Genomic DNA, 24,120 nt, shown 5'->3' with positions numbered 1-24,120 from the left:
CCTGAGGAAGACAAGAACTGTCTGTGACCTCAAAAGATATCAACAAAATTTAAATTCACTGCATTTATTTCCATTTCCCTAATTATTCAACTTTGAAGAAAAGATTTTTATGTAAAAATTAATGCTGTTGATTAGACAACTTCATGTTGCAAAACATTATTTATTGTCAAGAAGTTCATACTATATACCTGCAAAAGATATTCAAAGAAATTTCAGGAATCTAAATTTAGAAGAGAAATCTCCTAACATTAGGGATAGTTAATGAGGGAATTTATTTGGGCATATTTATTTCACGCATCTGTTTGTTTTGTTGTGTAGAGATAGAAGATTATAAGTATACGGACCAGAAGCAGTCACAGGTCTACAGAGATGCAGATTCCAGATCTGCTATGTCATCGGACACAAGTAGTATCTCAGGGGGCACCACGCCATGACCTCACTGTCACTATGGCCTTGTGTGTTGCATGTGCCCCTGGCCAGGTTACTTGGCCTCAATGAGTTTTAGGTCCTCTCTTATCCAATGTGGGTGATGCCTGTACTTACTTCACAGTGCTGCTGTGGGAAATATATGGAATAGTACATAGAAGTGATTAGCACATATACTGGGTTAAATAACATCCCGGTAAACTTCAGGTTCTGCCCAGAACCTCAGCCTGTGATCTAATTTGGAAAGAGGTTGTTGCAAATGTAATAGAATGAGGTCATGGTGGATTAGGGTGGACCTGAATCTAATGCCTGGTGTCTGTCATTAGAAGAGGGAAATTTGGACCAAGACACACCTACGCAGGGAGAATTCATGTGATAATGGAGGTAGAGACTGGAGTGATATGTCTGTCAGCCAAGGAATGCCAAAGATTGCCAGCAACCACCAGAAGTTAGAAGAAACAAAAAAAAAAGTTTCTTCCCCTAGACTTTTCAGAGAGTGCATAGTCCACTAACACCTTGATTTTGTTTTTTTGTTTTGTTTTGTTTTGTCTTGAGACAGAGTCGTTCTCTGTTGCCCAGGCTGGAGTGCAGTGGCACCATCTCGGCTCACTGCAACCTCCATCTCCTGGTTCAAGCAATCCTCCTACCTCAGCCTCCCAAGTAGCTGGGATTACAGGTGTGTGCCACCATGCCTGGCTAATTTTCGTACTTTTAGTAGAGATGGGGGTTTCACCATGTTGCCCAGGCTGGTCTCAAGTGATCCTCCCACCTTAGCCTCCCAAAGTGCTGGGATTACAGGAGTGAGCCATTGCGCCCAGCCAACACCTTGATTTTGAATTCCTAGCCTCCAAAACTGTGAGAACATACATTTTTATTGTTTTAAGCCATCCAGTTTGCTGTACTTTTTACAGCAATCCTAGGAAACTGATATGACACATATGCCCAGTACTTTGTTGACACTCAATGAAATGCTATTCCAGAACTGGGAACAGCCCTCGACAGGGTTCAAGAGAGGAAGCCCCCTGTGGTCCGCCAGACCCTGTGTCCACAAAGTCCCATGATAAGCTATGATGCGCAGTCCACATGTGGGGTTCTGAGAGCGGGTGACACTCTGAAATCCACAAGGCATCCTCACATTTGGAAGCAGGTCTTTGTTGGAGTTTAGAGGCAGCGTCTGCATTATTCACACAAGAGTCTTGCAATTGAAGAAGGGCCCTGAGCCCAGAGAATCCTAACTGCCCTATCTCATCATGGTGGGAACTCGGCAGAAAGTACAGGTTTTCATGTGAAGTGCTGGGAGATGGCAGCTGGGAAGGGAGGCAGGGATTAGACCAAAGAAGGCCTTTCAGCCACCCTTCAATTTCTAGGATGCTCCTGAATGATTATAGACCAGGGCCCATCAGTGGAAAGTCTGTGGACCAGCAGCATCAGCAAACCTTAGGAGCTCGTTAGAAGCTCAGAAGCTCAGTCCCTACCGAAGGAGGCCCCTGAGGCGGAAACTCTAGGGTCAGGGCCCGAGGGTCTGTGTTTAGCAAATGCTGCAAGTGATTCACATGCACACTGAAATTTGAGATGCACTGATCTAGGCTAGATAATGGAGTGTCATGAACACATTTGGTGTGGGTAACAGCATGAGTTTCATTCTCTAAAGGACACCTGGGAATTGCAGAGACATACAAGCAGGCTTCTCTCTTCCAGGCCTCTGACCCCATATTTTATGATCTTTTTAAAACAAATCAAGAATTCATCCCCTTCTCTCCATGTCTACCAGCGTCATCCTAGACCAAACCACCATCATTACTCAGCTGGACTCATGAAAAAGTTTCCTAACTGGTCTCCTGCTTTCACTCTGAGTCCTTGATCTTCACTACTCAGAGTGTTGTCCATGGAACTGCAGAATCAGCATCACCTGGTGCTGCTCAGGCCCCAATTCAGACATGGAGCAGAACCTGCACCTAACAAGATCCCCGGTGACTCATGTCCATTTGAGATGCACAGCTTGAGGGTCCCTCTTCCACACAGCAGCTAGAGTCATTGCTCTGAGACTCTCAAATTTCGCCATATCAATTTCTTTCTTCAGTAGAATCTTATTGCACGTTCAATACATTTTGAACTGTTGCTTGCTCCAGCTCTAAAGAACCTAGCAGTGGGATTCCCTCCTGTTTCTCTGATCTCATCCTGTTTCACTCCTCTCATGGTTTACAATGTTTCACCCACTTTGCCAGCTTTGCTGTTCCTGGAACAGGCACATTTTTTTCCTGCCTGAGGGCCTTTGCACTTGCTGTTTCCTCAGCCTGGAGTAAGTCTCCCTAGTTCTTTCCATAGCTGACCAGGCTTTATTCTTTCTGTGCCACCTTATTGCAGATCAACATGTCAGAAGGCATCTCCTATCTCCAGTCATTCTCTACCCCATGGTCCTGTTTATTTCTTTCCTTGATAGTCCTCATCACAGCCTGAGATGATGCTGTGTGTTTGTTGTTTATTATTTATGTTTCCCACATTACCGTGTTACTATTTGAGATGACTGGGTAGGTCATGTTTATTGCTGTGTCCCCAGGGCACAGTAGGCACTCAAAAAATATTAATTAAGTGAATGTGTGAGAGATGCTTCTCATCATCAAGGTTTGGGTATATGGGGCTGTGGGAACCCAGGCCCAAATTAGAGTCACCTGTGTAGGGCATTATGGCTTTCAGACAGGGTAGCAAAGGATAGTAAGCTTCTCTTTTCTATAAGACCAGTTGTGGCCAGGCATGGTGGCTCATGCCTGTAATCCCAGCACTTTGGGAGGCCGAGGCAGGCAGATTGCTTGAGGCCAGGAGTTCAAGACCAGCTGGGCAACCTGGTGAAACCCCATCTCTACTAAAAATACAAAAAATTCGCCAGGCATGGTGGCGTAATCCCAGCTTCTTGGGAGGCTGAGGCACAAGAATCACTTAAACTCTGGAGACAGAAGTTGCAGTGAGCCGAGATGATGTCACTGCACTCCAGTCTGGGTGACAGGGCAAGACTCTGTCTCAAAAAAAAAAAAATCAGCTGCCTCTCCAACTAGGTTCTAGGTACTCCAGGCAAAGTCTCATACCCATGAGATTGGCAGCTGTAAGATAGGAAGTTAGTTAATTGGAATTGGGATCGCAGGCTAGACTCACAGGAGGACTTCCTGCATATTTATTCTCAGAATTTGGTTAAATAAAAAAATTCAATTCACAAGCAAATCTGGGCTAAGGTGCCACAAAAGCTATGGAGAACGGAGGAGGTTAGGTGGTTTTCTTGCCATGGTACAGGTCCAAAAACATGATATAAAACATTAAAAATCCATGTTAACAACTCTTCATGCTATGAAACCAACTAAAAATATTCATTGAACTTACTTTTTCTTACTGTCCTTTTTGGCGGACTTTTCCAAAGCTGCTCTCCTTCTCAAGTAGTCATTCTGAATTTCATTATACTTGGTAGTGTGTTCTTTGATAAGGTCAGTGGTTTTCTTGTGGTGTCTCTTAACCAGGTCTTTCATTTCTTTGTAGTGTTTCTTTTGAAGTTTCACAAACGATTTCTGTTGCTTTAGTTCTTCGATGGTCTGTGCTTCCACTTCTGCAACAAATGAATATGAAAGCTAAGGGAATGGGAGGGCTGAACATCCAGATGGAAAGAAGAGAGGCTACCTTCTTAGGAAGAAATGGTTGATCTTGCCCAGCTAGAGTTTAAGAGCAAAGCTTGATGTCAGCTCTATCTGGGTTCCAGTCTGGCTCTATCACTTGCTAACTTTGAGACTATGTTACTAAACTTCTCAGAGACCCAGTTGCTTCATTCGAATACACATATTTTTAGTTTGGGTTCCCTAGAAGCAGAATGCAAGATGGGGATTCAGGTGCACGTGATTTACTGAGGGACTCTCAGAGTAGGGGAGCCAGGAAAGCAGACAGGGCTGGGGAAGGAGCTGAGCAAGGGTGTGGTCTCAGAAGGATGGAGTCTGGTCTCTGCCTGATCCCATGGGGAAGTGCTGGAGTGTGAGTTGTACCACTGAGCTGGTCTCATCTTGAGGCAAGAAGGCAAGCTTCTTGCATATTTGGAACATTCAGTGCAGGGAGGCATAACCATCTGGAGAGGGGGCTTCCTTTTGGTTGAGGGCAATTTTGCAGAGAAGGAGAAGTTATGAGCTGTTAACAGCCAACCCTCACCACCAGCCAGGAGATGGGTGCACCAGCTGTACAAGGAATCTGGGCAGGGCACCAACAGCATTGCTATAAGGATTATAATACTTCTATAACTTTATAGGGTTGTTAAGATGATGAAATAAAAGAACTCATGGAAAGTATTTAACTCAGTTTCTGGCACTGTGCCTGTGGAGGCTTAGAAAATAACTGTGCAGGTTCTACAACACCATTTCTAAAAGGTATCATTTACAGTATAAACATCGTAAGCTGGTACATTTATCATAAAAGCATATAGCAGTAAAGTGTCTTGAGGCAAGATACCTTAATATAATTTGCACAAAGTCACCAGAGGCTTACTAGCAGCCCACTTTACTATATTATTATGATTATGATTATTATTTTCTTTTTTGAGACAGAGTCTTGCTCTGTTGTGCAGGCTGGAGTGCAGTGGCGTGATCTCAGCTCACTGCAACCTCCACCTCGTGGGTTCAAGTGATTCTCATGTCTCAGCCTCCCAAGTAGCGGGGATTACAAGCATGCACCAACATGCCTGGATAATTATTTTCTATTTTTTGTGGAGACGGGGTTTCGCCATGTTGGCCAGCCTGGTCTCAAACTCCCAGCCTCAAGTGATCTGCCCTCCTCGGCTTCCCAAAGTGCTGGGATTTCCAGGCATGAGTCACCATGCCTGGCTGATTTTTTTATCCCATGCTGAGAAAACTTTGAATGTGATAGAGTCTGACCTTAAAACATTCTGGGCCAAGCGCAGTGGCTCATGCCTGTAATCCCAGCACTTTGGGAGGCCGAGGCAGGATCACCTGAGGTCAGGAATTCGAGACTAGCCTGGCCAACATGGTGAAACCCCATCTCTACTAAAAATACAAAAATTAGGCCAGGTGTGGTGGCGCATGCCTGTAATTCCAGCACTTTGGGAGGCCAAGGTGGGTGGATATCTGAGGTCAGGAGTTCGAGACCAGCCTGGCCAACATGGCAAAACTCCTGTCTCTACTAAAAACACAAAAATTAGCTGGGCATGGTGGCACATGCCTATAATCCCAGCTGCTCGAGAGGCTGAGGCAGGAGAATTGCTTGAACCTGGGAAGCAGAGGTTGCAGTGAGCCAAGATTGTGCCACTGCACTCCAGCCTGGGTGGCAGAGTTAGACTCTTGTCTCTAAATAAATAAATAAATAAATAAATAAAAATGCAAAAATTAGCCAGGTATGGTGGCAGGCGCCTGTAATCCCAGCTACTCGGGAGGCTGAGGCAGGAGAATCACTTGAACCCGGGAGACGGAGGTTGCAATGAGCCGCGATCACATCATTGCTCTGCAGCCTGGGCGACAGGGTGAGACTCCGTCTCAAAACAAAACAAAACTAATCTGTATTTTACTGATATATTCAATCAATTCTAGAATGTGCATTTAAAAAATATGTTAACATTTCCGAAATCAAGATGCATCTTATGGTTGGTGGGGTATGATGGTTGGTCAGTGCTTTTCTTTTTTAGCAATACATGAACATAGGATGCTTTACAACTGATGGTATCTTAACTCCAGTGAATTATCATTTATATGGACCTAGATCAAGTCATAGTTCACATGTTTCCATGCTTTGAATTGAATGTCCTGCTTCTGGGAACAAAAAATGTTACCATAAATATTTGAAACTATCAAGAGATTCAGAAATAATATATGCTGTGAATAACAAGAGACCTGAATAGAAAATAAGATGTCTAGTGAATAAACATTGAAACTAGAATAATAAGTTATGTTATTAAATGTTAAGGTCTTTAAGCAGTAGAAATATGTTTCCTTTTCTTATACTGTGTCTATTCTCCTGACATTCGATCTCTTTTGAGAATGAGGCCATGGAGAAAACCAGGTACATTTATTTAATGGTTTCCTTCAGGCCCAAATTGACTCATTATGGTTGCATAATAAGTTATTACATTAAGAATTTATAATCCCAAGGAATTGCTGCATTCTTGGAGGCAGATGCAATTCTATTTCTTTAAAAGTGGTTTACAGCATATCAGCTATAGGCAGTTTGGAAATAAGGCTCTAGATGTTCTAACCTATGATTAGAAATAAATCCACATAAACTATTATTTTTAAAAAGTCTGTAGATGAGAGGCTGTTCCTTAGACTATGCTCTTAAGTATAAAGGTAATGCTCACCTATATAAAGACACAAATATCATTTATAAATAAGCCACCAAGATATAATCACAGCTAATGCATTGGTACAGACCATTGCCTTTTGTCCATTCATTTACATTATTTTAAACAACATTCTAGGAACACTTCTGTCTCTTGTTGTATGCATTAATATGGTATTGTTTCCCATGAAACTAAATCTTTCTTTTTTTTTTTTTTTTTTTTTTTTTGAGACAGAGTTTCGCGCTTGTTGCCCAGGCTGGAGTGCAATGGCGCAATCTTGGCTCACGGCAACCTCCGCCTCCTGGGTTCAAGCGAATTTCCTGCCTCAGCTTCCTGAGTAGCTGGGATTATAGGTGCGCGCCACCACAGTGGCTAATTTTGTAATATTTAGTAGAGATGGGGTTTCTCCATGTTGGTCAGGCTGGTCTCGAACTCCCGACCTCAGGTGATCCGCCCCCCCTCGGCCTCCCCAGGTCCTGGGATTACAGGCGTGAGCCACCACACCCAGCCTAGAACTAAATCTTTTAAAAACATGTTTTGTTGGGAGGGGCACAGTGGCTCACGCCTGTAATCCCAAAACTTTGGGAGGCTGAGGCGGGTGGATCACCTGAGGTCAGGAGTTCGAGACCAGCCTGGCCAACGTGGCGAATCACCGTCTCTACTAAAAATACAAAATTAGCCGGGTGTGGTGGCACGTGCTTGTAATCCTAGCTATTTGGGAGGCTGAGGCAGGAGAATTACTTGAACCCGGGAGGTGGAGGTTGCGGTCAGCCGAGATTGTACCACTGTGCTCCAGCCTGGGTGGCAGAGTGAGACTTCGTCTCAAAAACAAAACAAAACAAAACCATGTTTTGTTTTCTTTTAATACTTTCCTCAAGTAATTTTTCTACGCATATTTTATGCATTTCTCGATGAAATGCAAATATACACATCAAAGTGCATAAATCATAAAAGTATAGCCTTGTAAATTTTCCCAAAGTCAGTGTGCTTCAATATCCATCACTTAGGTCAAAGTTAGAATTTGGCCAGCATCCCAGAAGCCTTCCTTTTTGGTTCCTGTCTCCCACCAAGTATAATCCAAATCCAGGTTTCTACAGCACAGATTAGTTTTGTCTTTGAAGTTGGTGTATATGGAATCCTACAGAATGTTCTTTTGTGTCTGACTTTTTTCCTCAACATTATGCTTGAGTTTTATCCATGTTGTGTGTGACTTGAGTTTATTTATTCCTGCAGTTGCCTCCTGTTCCATGCTAGGAATTTATCACTATTTACCTACCTTACAGCTGATGGACATTGGGTTGTTTCTAGATTTGGCCCTTACCAGTGGTGCTGCTTTTGGTGAACATGTGTGTACATTTCTGTTGTATATTGAGCCAAGTATTATAAATATTTTTAAGATTCCACTACATACTGCTAATTGTACTGCACAAAGCTTGTACCAATTTTAGTTCCACTAGTTTATGTGACTAACCAAATATAAAATAACTCCAAACTGTATCACAGTTCTTAAACACTGTGCATTTTATGCTCACAAATGGATCATATTCTGCATATCTAAAATATAGTTTATTATTGGCAATTTGGGAAGACAGGCATTCTTGTTCACTGGGTTACATTTCCAGCATGAAACTATTCTTTGATGCTGAAATAGCTGTCTTGTGAAACTACATTATTTTTATGCCAGTAGGGTTCTAGCTACAAAGTATGGTTACTTCTCTGTGATTATATCATATCATGTAGACTAAACTAAAAGTGTATGTCTCTAGATTTTTTAGAAGAAGAAATATTAATGATGTTGTTTTTCAGATATGAATGGAAATTTCCTCTCCTCTAAATACTTCCACTGTGTAATACTGAGCTGCTTAATTCCATGGGGGGAAAGGGTGGCATTTACCTGTTAAGACACTCTGAATAAGATCCTCTGTTTTGGCAGGTGCCTTTACAGAACCTGTAATAAAAAAGATAAAATAAATAGCCTCTTCAACTTTTTAAATTTTATTCTTCCTGTAAACAAACAAACATATTTGGGCCTTGAATCTAAATCTCTTTTCAGAGAAATGACAAATTGTGTGAGAAAATTCTTTATAAAAATTATTCTTAAAAAGTCTTCATTTGCAGCTTTGTGACAAACCTAATTAAATGTAACATTAGGCCAGGTGCAGTGGCTCATTCCTGTAATCCCAGCACTTTGGGAGGCCGAGGCAGGCGGATCACTTGAGGTCAGGAGTTCAAGACCAGCCTGGCAATATGGTGAAACCCTGTCTCTACTAAAAATACAAAAATTAGCGGAGCATGGTGGCGGGTACTTGTAATCCCAGCTACCTGGTTGGCTGAAGCAGGAGAATCACTTGAAGCCAGGAGGTGGAGTTTGCAGTGGACTGAGATCATGCCACTGCACTCCAGCCTATGTGACAGATTGAGTGAAAGTCTGTCTCCAAAAAAAAAAAAAAAAAAGTGATATTATATGCCCCATTTATAACGAGAGAAAAGAGAAAAGACATCCACTTGGAAGCAAAACAAATTCAGTTTAGGCAATGCTATTGCCATCTTCTGGCTAAATCAGGAATGACAAGTGACCTTTTAAAAGTCAAACGCTGGGAGGCCAAGGTAGATGGATCACCTGAGGTCAGGAGCTCCAGACCAGCCTGACCAACATGGCGAAACCCCGTCTCTACTAAAAATATAAAATTAGCCGGGTGTGATGGTGCACGCCTGTAATCCCAGCTACTCGGGAGGCTGAGGCAGGAGAATCGCTTGAACCCAGGAGGCGGAGGTTGCAGTGAGCTGAGATCACACCATTGCACTCCAGCCTGGGCAACAAGAGCCAAACTCTGTCTCAAAATAAAATAAAGTAAAATAAAAATAAAAGTCAAATGTTGACCACTAGGCAGTAATAACTGTTACAGGAAAGATCCATTGGTGAATGTTAAAAATCAGTAAGTAAAAGTTTAAGGAAGAACAGGATATTTGCATAGTCTCAAAGTAGCTCTCCCAATATATCTAAGAGGGGAAAATAATAACTTTCAGTGGAGAAACCACCTTAACCAAGTGATCCCATATCATCATTGATGAGACCCAGCAACATCATATACCCGTGATGTGATGCACTGAGAAAGGCGAGTATCACTTGCGTGGTGCTCTTGTCAAAATGCGTGCCCTCAACCTAATCATGGGGAAACATCGGACCAACCCAGACTGAGGGATGTTCAACAAAATAACTGACCAGAGTTCTTCCAAAGTACCAAGGTTATGAAAGACAGAAAAGACTGTGGGACTGCCATAGGTTAAAGGAGACTAAAGAATCATGACAATAAAATACAATTTGGGATCCTGCGTTGGAATCTTGAACAGTAAAAGGACATTAGTGGAAAGCAGGTTAGTCCAAATAAAGTGTGCAGTTTAGGTCAGAGTATCGTGCCAATGTTACTTTCCTGGTTTTGATGATTGCCCCATGATCCCGTGAGATGTTAACTTTAGGGGAAGAAGAGGTTATTTTTGCAATGTATTCTGTGCCATTTAAAAAATATTTTCTGTAAGTTCAATTATTCCAAAATATCAAGTTAAAAAAATTAAATGTGAAAATGCTAAATTCTCTTTTACTTTCAGGAACACATGACTATTTACTCACACATTTAAATGATGGATTTATATTTCAGAAGCATTCAAGATGTTTGTATTTGGTATATAAAACTCTTTATTTGAAAATTTACTTCTTGTTTATAATGTCATCTTCTTACTATTATTGACTTTGGCAACTTTTTTTTTTTTTTTTTGGAGATGGAGCCTCGCTCTGTCACTCAGGCTGGAGTGCAGTGGTGCGATCTCAGCTTACTGCAACCTCCGCCTCCTGGGTTCAAGCAATTCTCCTGCCTCAGCCTCCTGAGTTGCTGGAACTACAGGCATGCACCACCATGCCAGGCTAACTTATGTATTTTTAGTAGCGATGGGGGTTTCACCATGTTGGCCAGGTTGGTCCTGAACTGCTGACCTCAAGTGATCCACCTGCCTCAACCTTCCAAAGTACTGGGATTACGGGCATGAGCCACCATGCCTGGCCAGCAACCTTTTAAAAAGCAGTTCAAGCGTGTCTGATACAAATTAAATATAATTTTTTTTTTTTTTTATTCTCTTTCTCTCCCATGAGAAATACCCTTCCACCCTAAATAAAAGATCTGGATCTATTGGCACCCTGACCTAGTATGACAAAGAAAGGAGCTCCTTTCCACACCTTCATGGAAGGAAATTCTGCTCCCTTTTGTTTACTTTATTAACCAATTCAACAAGAAATTATCAGGTACATGCTATTCCCCAGCACTGTGTGATGTACAGAGGAGGCATCAAATTGAAGTCTACCTAGGAAGCCTCCCATCTACTGGGGTAAACAGGACATACGCACAAGGAATAGTTACACAAAGCTGCATAAGATTAAATGTCAAAGTCAGCTGCGTAGAAATCAAAGGATTTTTATTTTATTTAATTAATTTATTTATTTATTCATTTATTCATTTTGAGAAATGAGACAAGAGTGTGGCTTTGGCTGTAATATAGGAGCTAAAAGCAAGAATGTTAGTATCATTGGGAACTGCATCAGGCCTAAGGTCACTCTTCCCTGGCACTGTGGCCTTCAATAAGTACTTTATCACCTGAAAATGGCAGCTTATTCATCTGCACAATGGGGACAATAATAGAATCTACTCTTGGGCCTGGTATAGGGGGGAATTGAAATGATCCATATGAAAAGCTTAGCAATGTGTCCAGCACAGGGCAGACACTCAAAGATGTTGAAAAGAAAGTTGGAGAAAGAGGGAAAGGAGCGCTTGGCACAGAATTAATGAAGCAGGACTAAGAATGCACTTCTAAGGCATGGTTGTTGATAAGCTGCTTGGAGAATTCTTCTCAAACTGTGCCAGCAGATGGGTCATAACTCATCACTGAAAAAGGACACCGGAAATCCGGGTGATTTTTTTTGTTGTGGTTTCATAAGTTATCTGCAGAGCCAGATGAGCACATATGACTCTCTTCTGGCTTTCATTCATCAATTGCACATTGACGGAGCTCCTCCTAAGTCCACACATCTTTCCTCACTTGATGCTTTAGCCACCCACATCACAGCGCCTCCGTCAGTGGCACTAATGAACTGGAGGATCTTGCTCGTGTTGTCCAGCTCTTTCCAGATGGCTTACCTGGAGCTGGCTGGCTGTGGAGAGCCTGGGAGGGTGGCTTGGGTGTCAGGGTTGTAGTGTGATTCACCCCATTTTCTGCTGGAGTCGTTCTCGCTTCACTTGGAGCCTCTGATGGTGTTTCTCCAGGATCAGCCTAAAATTATAAATATCCTTTCATTTTCCACATTTCTTTTTATTCTCTTCTTGCCTTCCTAAACCAACAAGGCTACATTTTGTAGCATCTTCACAATTCTTTTGGAGTTGGAAATATCAAATTTGATACTCCCTGGAAAGCAGGGTTAAAACAGCATAGTGTTGAGCCATGACTATGGGAGGTTAATTGTATTAAAGTCTCCAATTTTTACACCAACCTATGTCTATGCCCGTTGGTGGTGCCCTTCCACACTGACTCTGGACCAGACCATGTGATTTGCTTTGGTTAATCAGAGAATAGCAAACTTGATACAAAAGACCCTTGCAAATGTTTCCACTGTTTCTCAGGGTCCTATTATAGCAATGGAGGATGAGAGGTCTGAGTCATCCTGGTCTGTCATCCAGCTCTTCTGGAGGAGAGCTGAGTCATCCTGGTCAAGGATGTCCTGGACCAGCCAGTCCCCAGCTGAGCACATACACTTGAGTGAACCCGGCTGAGATGAGCTGAGTCTATGAGTCTGGTCTGGATCTGCAGACCTGCCCAGCTGACCAGATAATGCATGAAAAATAATAACTAGTTGATGTTATAAGCTGCCAAGTTTGGGGTTGTTTTACAGAATGAGCTAATTGATGTGATGGATAAGAACACACATTTTGGAGCACAGCTTGCCTGGGTTCAGATGCTGGCCCTGCAATTTACCAGCGGTGTGATTTTGGGCACTTCGCTTAACTCTCTGTGCTTCAATTTCTTTATCCTTATAGATGAAGACAGGTGTTTACTGGGGATGATAATATTATCTTGTTAGATTGTTTAGATGATTAAATAAGTTAATACTTATAAAGTACTTAGAATTGTTTCTGGCACAGAGTAAATATGTGGATGTTAAATAATGTGAAAGTTGTCAGAATCTAAATGGAGTCCCTTACATTAAAACAACAACAACACCCACAAAAACCCAAAAAACCCTGACAAAAAGAGCCAGGGAATGTCATACAGAGAAGGTTCTCACTCATAAATGCCTGATAAGAAAAACTCTCACAAAAGACTGTGCAAAAGCCATCACCTTGTACAAAGGCTGTAGCAACTTTACACAAAAAATACTTCTGTGAGGACACCTGCCTAGCAACTCCCTGTCCAACCTCAGACTGATGTCACTCTTGTTATTGATCCTTGTAGCCAAGGCTAATCATCTGAAAACAATTATGTAACCCTCCTCATTTATCCTTTACAAACCTTTGTCTTCCTTCCCTCCCTGACTAAGCACATAATTTAGTATGCCCTATTCTTAAATAATACCATTTTCTTTTAGAGAGCATCTGTTTGTTATTTATGTTGACATAAAACAAATAAAACCTTTAAGCTTGTGGAATACTACCAATGAATAATAATAATAAATGCATTGAAACGTAAAATCTTCATTTGACACCCTCCAGCAGCTAATTCCACATACCTTATACACAGTAAACAGTTTAAAAATGTTTGTTGAATAAATGCTGATCCTTATAAAATAATTGCCTACATACTCTTTTAATGTTGCTTTTCAATATGCTAAATTCTCTGTAACTCTTTATCAGAATTGCCTTCCAAGTCCCTGGCAGGTTTTACTGACAATGAGGCTATCCCAATGTTCTACTTTGTAGCACATTTTAAAAATACATTAGGAAATATATTTTTCCAGAAGTCATTTGGAGTCTAACATTGTGACATTTTGGCATGTCATTACAGATGAAAAATTGACCTATAATAACCTTCTTATAAAAAATAAGATAAGAGTGAAAATAGTGACACTGATTGTCACCAGTGGCTTTTAATCTGTTTCCCAAATCATCTTTAAAGCCTCTTCCAAAACTGCATTAAGTGACGGCAGAACTTACTTTAATTCAACAAATCATCCCTGCTTGTTTACTACACCCTACTCAATGCTGGAAGAGCCCTTAGTAGCAGTGGCTGGACATCAGTTAGGGGAGACAGGAGCCTAAACAAGTAACCGGGGCAGCCTGTATAGCTCACTATGGCAGAATCTTTCTTTTGAAAAATGACTACTTCTGATGGGTAAGTGCCAGTATGGTCACACTATTTAGTTACATCCATCAGAAAAATTCTCCCTAGAATAATATGCAAAGGGAAAGGATTGTGTATATGTTGTTCAGCAAGACATTGCAAACTGGAAACTCATGGTCCCAATGGAGTACATGGATGCATTTTCTTTGGCTCAACCACTGTTGTCAAATCTTTTAATTAAGGTGATCTTATACTGAAACAATGGGTTTCTTACTTCCCTTGAAAAACTAGATTTGACTACATGGGACCTATACACCCACAGTGGGTGGTTCTTTGGCCTAAATACAGCAGGGGTAATGCTTTCCTGGCCTCCCAGCTGAAGAGGGTGCCCATGGTTACCAAACTCAGCTGCTTTAGAAAGCAGGTAGGAAGATGTCCCTGTTCCGTGGGGATCTGACCTTCCCCATTATTTCCAAGTTGGTTTCTAAAACCATGTGGGGAATGAACCAGATTCTTCCCAATGTGACAGCTCACTGAAATTAGCCCTCTGAAAAAGGACAGAGAAAAAGAAAATTTTGATGGAGGAAAGAATGGAAGTTAGGGAAAACCAGCTTCTGTGAAAGTAATAATGGTGGCTTTTTTTTTTTTGGCAACTAAAATTAGTGTCTTGAGGTGTTAGACTGGAGGTGCATTCAAACTGGATCCAACAAGTTTATTTTTAGCTTTCCATTAGGTTTTCAGATACTCCATGTAGCTGTAAGCCCTTGGGAAACCAAGTTCGATTGTCAATTTGAGTCAAATAAAGGAAAAAATAAATCTCTGCTTATGAAGGGCATGTGAGACAAAGCCTCCACCTTCCAAAAAGGGACGTTCTATATAAAATCAAAGATATTTTTAAAAAGCAGATAGATGTTAAGTAAACATTCAGGCAAATACTTTATGGTTGCAGTCGGGGATAAAGGGGGCACCAAGGGTCGGTGCTGGGCTTTGGAGAAATGCTTAGTCCAGGGGTCACACCTGGTGATGTCTCCATGTAGAGAGGACTGTGTCACTCTCGGGACACAACCCCTAAGGATACTATTCACACTGCAGAGTAATAGGCAGTTAATGGAAATGATAGAAACCAGTGAAGTAGATTTAATGCAATAGGGCAAAGTGAGGTCATGTCCAGAGCAGGAGAGAGACAGCCTGTAAATGGGGCAGTGGCTGCTGTTCATTTTTAGCCTATTTCCACCCAGGTTTTGAGAAAAATGGAAAAACGAAAGTTTTGAGTGAACTCTCCCAGTTTCCAGTCACTGAGAAGCCAAACAGAGCACATCTTCAGACTGCATTTGGCCCAGAAGTTGCCAATCTGTACCCTCTGCCAGGAGGAGCAGAGTTTGCCTGGAATTCTGAGATGGTGCAAGAGTGAGCCATGCATCCTTAGCAATGCTGAAGGGACAGGACTGTGCTGGGAACTCGGTGGGCCAGGAGCCAACTAGTCTGCAGTGCACAACTCCTTACCTTCTCACCCAGTGGCCAAGCAAAGGCATAGAGAAGAGGGTCAGTAATGAGGACATTAAACACTGGGCTAAGGAATTTGGAGATCCTTGCATAGTCTGACTCTTGTCAGGGACCTCATGATTTTCTGGAGACAAATGTTATATACAAATTAAGTCAGTGGTCCCCAGCCTTTCTGGCACCAAGGACCAGTTTCATGGAAGATATTTTTTTCATGGACCAGGGGGAGAGGAGGTTATCGAGGGGATGGTTTCAGTATGACTCAAGTGCATTATATGTATTGTGCACTTTATTTCTATTATGATTGTTACGTTGTAATATATAATGAAATAATTATACAACTCACCATAATGTAGAATCAGTGGGAGCCCTGAGCTTGTTTTCTTGCAACTAGATGGTCCCATTTGGGGGTGATGGGAAACAGTAACAGATTATCATGCATTAGATTTTCATAAGGAGCACACAACCTAGATCCCTCACATGTGCAGTTCACAATAGGGTTCACAGTCCTATGAGAATCTAATGCCACTACTGATCTAACAGGAGGCAGAGCTCAGGTGGTAATTTGAGTGATGGGGAGCAGCTATAAATACAGATGAAGCTTTGCTTGCTTGCCCACCTGCTGCTTACTTCCTGCTGTGCAGGCCAGGTCCTAATAAGCTACAGACCAGTACTGGTTGGGGATGCCTGAGTTAAGTAAGATTCTATAACATATACATGTGACTAATGTTTAAACTTTTTTTTTTTTTTTTTTTTTTTTTGAGATGGAGTCTCACTCTGTCACCCAGGCTGGAGTGCAGTAGTGCAATTTTGGCTCGCTGCAACCTCCACCTCCTGGGTTCAAGCGATTCTCCTGCCTCAGCCTCCCGAGTAGCTGGAATTACAGGCATGCACCACCATGCCCAGCTAATTTTTGTATTTTTAGTAGAGACGGGGTTTCACCATGTTAGCCAGGCTGGTCTCGAACTCCTGACCTCAAGTGATCCACCTGCCTCGGTCTCCCAAAGTGCTGGATTACAGGCATGAGCCACCCTGCCCGGCCCATAGGTACACATTTTAATTGACTCCATTTACCGAATGGAGACTGCAATTAGAAGTGGCTGTAGATCATCCTGGGTTAGACACTGTTATATACAACAGCTTTTTCACAGCCAGTCAGTGTAGGCAACACGCACAGTACCATAATAAAGCAAAGAAATCGGAGGTGCTATTAAAAGTCCTTATTAAAAACTGTATTAAAAGTCATGTAACTTGCCAGAGGTCACACAGGAAACTGTGAACAAGTATTTGAATATGGACTATATGCTAAAGACTAAATTTTTCTATTACAGCAGTCCACTCTATGATAGCAGCTTAAGGAACCGTAATAATAACTTAACTTGCTGCTGAGATAGAGATGTCTACATGTAAACATAATTCTCAAAGAACTACCCTGTTGCACTAAAAAGGCATCCGTACATACAAAGTTAAATAAGTTAAGCAAAACAATGGCTGAAAAATGAAAACAGCACCTATAGGAGTACAATACTAAAATTGAACTTTCTGATATTATAATTGGAAGATCGAATAATTCCACTATATGGATCTGTAAGCCAAAGTGCAAAAACCAAATTCCTTATCCCACTCAAGAGAATCAGCAGAAGTCAATATTTTATTTCTCCCCCATTATTTGTTTTTATGAGTGAATAAAAATCTGGTACTGGAAATTGTGATAGAAACAGAAACTAGGAATGTCTAGTTTCTTAATTTGATTCAAAGACTTAAATTCCAATTAAGCAATTATCAAGGAAAGAAGGTTCAGAAGGTGGTAGTACTTCAGTCGCATTAACCAGATTTTTCTTAGGTGGGTAGTGAAAAAAAAAAAGGGCAGAATGAACCACAGAAGTAAGTTCCTGCCCTCTAGTGGACAAATGCAATCATTGCAATATCTTTTTCTTCAAAATATGCCTAACTTGAATGTTAAAATTAAATATAAAAAGAATTTGTACGCTTCCTAATTCCAAAATGAACAGAAGTGCATTCAAAATAGAATACAGATGGACCAGTAAAATGGTAACTGAAAAGATCATTTTTATAAGTTCTATAGAAGGAGGAAAAGCCATTTGATGTGTTGGTTGAAAAGATTTCCGTCCTGGGCATTGAAAGTTTGGATCTGATGGTTGAGCAGCAGAGAATTAGGATTTGGAGGATTTAACTGAATGGTTAACATGGTAAATGAAGGGCCTTTCAAATATCATATGTATTACTGGGCTATTAGAGGTGTTGGATCATGCTTTCCTTGTCCGAGTCATCTGAAGAGTGCAGTTCCGGCCCGGCGCGGTGGCTCACGCCTGTAATCCCAGCACTTTGGGAGGCCGAGGCGGGTGGATCACGAGGTCAGGAGATCGAGACCATCCTGGCTAACATGGTGAAATCCCGTCTCTACAAAAACTACAAAAAAAAAAAAAAAAAATTAGCCGGGCGTGGTGGCGGGCGCCTGTAGTCCCAGCTACTCGGGAGGCTGACCCAGGAGAATGGCGTGAACCCGGGAGGCGGAGCTTGCAGTGAGCCGAGATCGCGCCACTGCACTCCAGCCTGGGCGACTGAGCAAGACTCCGTCTCAAAAAAAAAAAAAAAAAAAAAAAAAGTGCAGTTCTTTTTACCTTATGACAGCATCTTGCTTTGGATGGGCACCACATGGGTAAGAGGTAAGGCCATCAGTTTTTCCAGCGTATTATGGGTGAGTCTCATAATTTCATCATGCAGAAATCCACTCTACTCAGGACAAATATTGTCAGAAAGTAGCTTTGTTAGAGCCAGCCTTTCCCTTAAGGAGGAGCTTCTTCAAACATGAGTACAATTTGTACCTTAAATTTCTGTTAGTTGAATGAAATTAGATAATGTATCTGCCTCATATTTCTAAGAAATTCAGAATCATTCTTACAAACTTTGTCCTGCTGTATGCACTCCCAAATGTTTAGGAGTGAACTATACTGATGTTTGCAACCTACTTTAAAATGCATCATATTGAACCAAGATGGATAGATAAATGGATAGAGGGATTTATATGTGATCAAGTGAAAACATCAAAATTTTAATTATGGAATCCGGGTGGCTGATATATAGGTGTTCCTTGTACAGGTCTTTCAATGTTAGCTTAGAATTTTTCATAATGAAATATGTTAAAACTCCTAATTTTGAAGAGTCTACCAGGGTGAGTTAGAAACAAGAGAGCTTTAGTGAGCTGGATAAATTCATCTGTTGACTTCAGTTTTTTGAGCTTCTTCATTAACACCAAGTAAAGTACTTTTGGTGTTTTGCACAGTTAATGTCCAGCAAGTTCTTCCAGCGGTAACTGGAGCATGGGTTCAAGTGAATCTTGACACAGCATGGCTGTGTCATCATATAAGCACTCACATGAGTCAACAGCATTCACATGGTATCATTTTGTTGAACATTAGTAACAGCTGCAATTTTACACATAGATGTATAAATTTTATAATGTCACTCTCTTCCTCCAAGTTGTAAGGGCTATGAGAGCACCTGATTTTCCTCAGCATTACATATATAATGGCCATCAGAGTGACTGACACATAGTTGGGTTTTTTAAAAAAAAATATATTGAATGAATGAATAATTCATATTTAGTTTCCAGTTAGTACATAATAAATAGCTCTATTATTAATGGCAAAGTCCTGAAAGTAAAGAACTACCTAAATGTTATGCTAAAATAAAACAAATTTGAATGAATGAATAAATCAATGAATGAAAAGAGTGAAGATGCTGCTTTCTGCTGTCTGTAACAAGTTTGTATTTAATGCATAATAACAACAGGTTACTCAGAAGGCTATCAAAGGGTAAAAGAACATAGTTCTGCTGACCCTTTTATATGTGTTACATATATAAACTTTAATATATGTATATAAAAAGTTCCTACCAACTTGAATTTATTAGAAGTGTTTTGATACAGTTTACAAAGAATTCAGAAGGAATGAACTCTTGGCTGCTAGGTAGAAATCATGGATTTCTCTTTTTAAAGGAAAGTAGACCAACAACTCTTTACGTTAATTTTGTGGAAATACATCTTTGAGATTAATTAAGTCAAATCATTTGGTAAAGACTATGGTCAATCACTTGCGGGACAAATTCTGGATAATTCCCAGGAAAAGTGTCTCCTGGAGCCCTTCCCAGGTTTCTGTGATTAAGCTGACATTTTAGAGTGGCTGGAATTAATGGGTTTCATCTGGGGAGAGCCACACTCTTGCGAAAGAAAGATGCAGGGCTTCAAAGCAGCGGTTCTTAATGTGTGGTCCCCAGACCAGCATCAGCTTCACTGCAGATTGTTAGAGATGCAAATTCTTGGGTCCACCCCAGACCTACCGAATCAGAAACTTTGGCTATGACACCCATCAATCTGTGTTTTAGGAAGCCATCTGGGTGATTCTGGTACATGCTAAAGTTTGAGAGCCCTGCTAATCCAAATATGGTCCACGGGCCATAAGCATCACCTGGAAGCTTGTTAAATATGCAGTGTTTTGTGATCTGTGCCAGACCTATTGAATCTGAATCTGCATTGTAACAAGATTCTCAAGTGATCTGTATGCACGTTTAAAAAAATAAATTTTATTGTGTAAATTCAAGGCATACAACATGGTGTTATAAGATACCTATGTACAGTAAAATGGTTACTATAAGGGAACAAATAGACATATCCATCATCTCACATAGTTACCCACTTTGTCCCCCTGTGGCAAGAACAGCTATAATCTACTCATTTAGAAAAAATTCTGACTATGATACATGATTGTTAATTATAGTCCTCATGCTGTACATTAGATTTTTTTACTTGTTCATCCTACACATTTCCTGCTTTGTATCATTTGACCTACACCCCCCCCCCATTTCCTGCACCTGTATGCACATTAAAATTTGAGAAGCCCTGCTCTAAAGCAAAGTGAAAAACTTCATCATTAATTGAGAGCCATGATTTTATAATTGGACATGACATGGATATTGAACTTACTGTACTCATCCCTATTTTAGGCAGATGAACCCGAAGCTCCTCATTAGAATCCATTGAAATTTTAGAAGTTTTTATGGAGGATATTCATAAAAGCAGCTGAATTGAACCAATCATTGACCAGTTTCAATTCAAGTGAATGAATGGTCTTTTCTTGATACATATTTAAAAAGACCCTAGTTCTTCAACTCATTGGCTGTTGATATTAGGCACCAAATCACTCTACCATAATGAGCAATTGTTCCCTTCTCTAAAAATGGGGATTATTATGGTTTACCTAGTTAGGACCCAGTTTTATCCAAGGCATCCAATGAAAGTGCATTGTGAATGCCAAATCTGTACAGTATAGAAATGAAAGAGATAGCATCACTATTTAAAGGAAAACCTTTTCTTTTTACTGTATTGGATGCTTTAAAGTTCAGGGATTTTGATAAACTATTGTTTCTATAAATTAATATCTTGCAAATTTATTATTTGAGGAGGAAGATTTGAAGGAGGAAGAATTTTATTTAAAGAGAATCCAAAATGAGCTGTAAACCTCATCTTTGATTTTAGTGTCAAGTTCTTAAATTGTGAATGAAATATCAAGTTTCTGTTTTGAATAATTAAATGGTATCCAAGGCCTTGGGCAAAATGTTGTAACCTTATGAAAGCACTACCTTGGATTTTTTTTGATGTCACATAATTTTATTGGTTGAATTCATATCATTATTAAAATAATCAAATTGGGGCCATACACTGAATTAGCAAATATTTACCAATTATTTTATTTTATTTTATTTATTTTTAAGAGACATGGTCTCTGTTGCCCAGGCTAGGGTGCAGTAGTGCATTCACAGTTCATTGCAGCCTCTGCCTTCTAGACTCAGGCGATTCTCCTGCCTCAGGCTCCCGAGAAGCTGGGACTACAGGCATGTGTTAGCACACCCAGCTAATATTTGCAAACAATTTTTGATGAATTTCAGCTCACTCACAAGAACATGTGAGTCAGACAATACAAAAAGTAGGCCCTTTGGAATAAATAAACTTTTAGTATTACCAAACAACTTTTCCTTTTCAACATCAATATTACACAAAGACCACTCACACACTTCCACTTGCAGGATGAAACACAGACGATGTTGGGAATTCTTGTGAACAATTTTGGCCTTGAGGGCTGGGTAAGATTTGTAGTGTCAGGTACTCTGTCTTAGATGACAACTTTCCCAAGTATGGAAATGAATGCTTGGCAAATGAATACAGCTTTCGTAACTTCCAAGTTGAGGGATATGTATTTTGGCCAGCCAATGCACAAATCAATCAAATAGAACCCACAAAGATAAACCTAACTTTCTGAAGAATAAGTTCTGACAACATCCAGTGATTAAAGGGGGGAAGTTCTCGACATTCAACTAAAAATTCAATCAAAAGATGTTACTATTTAAGGTAAAGGTCTTATATCCTGTGCTCACTCATTCAGGTAACCTGCTATGGAGGACAGAAAGATGAATGAAGGGCCCATCCTTGCTAAAGGTTACCAGAAAATTACAGCTTTGTTACAGAGGGAGTGCGTGTGTGGGGTGGAGATGCTTGTTAAACTGTGCTCCAAGGACCAGCAGTATCCCATCACTTGGGGGCTTTATTAGAGATGCTGAGTCCCAGGCCCTACCCCAGATCCAGTGAACCAGGATCAGCAATTTATCATGATGCCCTGGTCTTGACACTTAACATGCAGAAGTGCTGATGTGGAACTTGAGTTGTAGAACCAGATTGCCTGGGTTTTCATCCTAACTCCTTTCTTTACTAATTGTGTGGCACAGGGCAAGCAATTTAACTCCTCAGTGCCTTAGTTTCTTCATTTGTTAAATGGAAATAATGGTAATTAGGACATCCGGAGGTTTTAAGACTTAAGTGAGTGAATACAGTAAAAGCTTCATGGCCAGGCATGGTGAATCACCCCTGTAATCTCAGTGCTTTGGGAGGCGGAAGTGGGAGGATTGCTTGAGCTGGGAGTTGAAGACCAGCTTGGGCAACATATTGAGACCCTGTCTTGAGAAAAGAAAAATAAAATAAAGGGCTTAATATAGTGTCAGATATACAGTAAGTACTCAGTAAATGCTCATTATATTTTTTTCTTTACTTCTCTAACATTAAAAAAGTCATGTTCATATATTGCATTTATGACATTATCACATAATATTTCCTAATAAATGTATTGGATATTTACTTTTTCCTTTTATAGGTATTTTAAAAATAGAAAAAAGTGTTATGATATTTCACTAGGCATCTCTGTAATTACATTATTTGGTCTGTAAAACATTTAAAAAATTATTTTAAAAAATGTGCATAGAGGCCAGACACAGTGGCTCATACCTGTAATCCCAGCACTTTGGAAGGCCAAGGCAGGTGGATCACCTGAGGTCAGGAGTTTGAGAAGAACCTAGCCAACATGGTGAAACCCCGTCTCTACTAAAAAGACAAAAATTAGCCAGGTATGGTGGTGGGTGCCTGCAGTCCCGGCTACCTGGGTGGCTGAGGCAGGAGAATCGCTTGAACCCGGGAGGCTGAGGTTGCAGTGAGCCGAGATCATGCCACTGCACTCCAGCCTGGACGACACAGCGAGACTCTGTCTCAAAAAAGAAACAAACAAAAATGTACATAGGAAACATGCTAGAAGGATATACATTAAAAATGTTACCAGTATTTGCAGAATTAGAGGGTTTTAAAATTTTATTTCTTCAGTTTACTATGTTTTTATATTTTTCTACATGACTTTTTATTTAAAGGAATTAACTGTGAATGTTATACTTTGTTAGGATTCAGTTAGGCACTTACTCTACAACTTGACTAATCTACCACTCTGAATTTACAAAGACAAAATAAATCCAATAACGAATCTTTATTATTCCTTAACTTCCAACCATTATTCAGATAATACATAACCTAAATATTATACATATATTATACACATAATATATGTATAATATAATCTGAACAATGTATTTTCGCCTTATCTGAAATAAATATCTATTGTTCAAATCATGGGGGAAATTCCACTTTCTTATCTATTTGGTTTATAAATTACTCTAAAAAGATAATTTACAGGACTATTAAACATCTGGTAATATTTTGCAGTCCAATGACATTTTTAATGTTCAAGTAGAAATGACCTTTACAAGCATCACATTAAAATGATGATACTAAAAAAGTCTTTGCTGCTAAAACAGTGTCCCAGTGCCTGCCATGTCCTAGATAGAATTTTCTTTAGAGAAAACCACAGTTACTTATTTTCAGTGGCATCATTCAAACAAACTTACATTATTCCAAGACAAGAAAAAAGACACACTGATGCTCAAAGTGTGAAATGACTTTTCTTTCCTAGCATTACATGTTAAGGGCAAATGATTTTTTTTTCCTTGAGTTGTAAAAATGAGGCCAGTTAAGAGTTTAGACATGTCAAAGGAAAAAAAATCATATTTTCTCTATTAGACCAATATAGACTCCATGTGATTCCATGCCTCTAAAATTTTTTCTAAAACTGAAAAATGTCCAAATACTGTCCAAATTTAAACAATATTATACATTTCTA

The 24,120-nt window shown here is 40.3% G+C and overlaps 1 protein-coding gene across 5 annotated transcripts in view; it reads right to left on the bottom strand.

Moving 5' to 3' along the window:
* Positions 1 to 24,120, bottom strand: part of PLCB1 (phospholipase C beta 1) — a 752,222-nt gene that overhangs the window by 115,972 nt on the left and 612,130 nt on the right. For all 5 annotated transcript variants that reach the window (XM_016937425.4, XM_016937426.4, XM_063803337.1 and 2 more), the window contains 3 exons: positions 11,920 to 12,052; positions 8,631 to 8,684; positions 3,796 to 4,015 (listed from right to left, as the gene is read on the bottom strand). In XM_016937425.4, the coding sequence (XP_016792914.1) occupies positions 3,796 to 4,015; positions 8,631 to 8,684; positions 11,920 to 12,052 (407 nt within the window). The remainder of the gene's footprint in view (positions 1 to 3,795; positions 4,016 to 8,630; positions 8,685 to 11,919; positions 12,053 to 24,120) is intronic.

This window comes from Pan troglodytes, chromosome 21 (genome assembly GCF_028858775.2).
Source record: "Pan troglodytes isolate AG18354 chromosome 21, NHGRI_mPanTro3-v2.0_pri, whole genome shotgun sequence".
NCBI lineage: Eukaryota > Metazoa > Chordata > Mammalia > Primates > Hominidae > Pan > Pan troglodytes.
The sequence above is the reverse complement of the archived record's forward strand: the minus strand, read 5'-3'. Positions and strand labels throughout refer to the sequence as shown.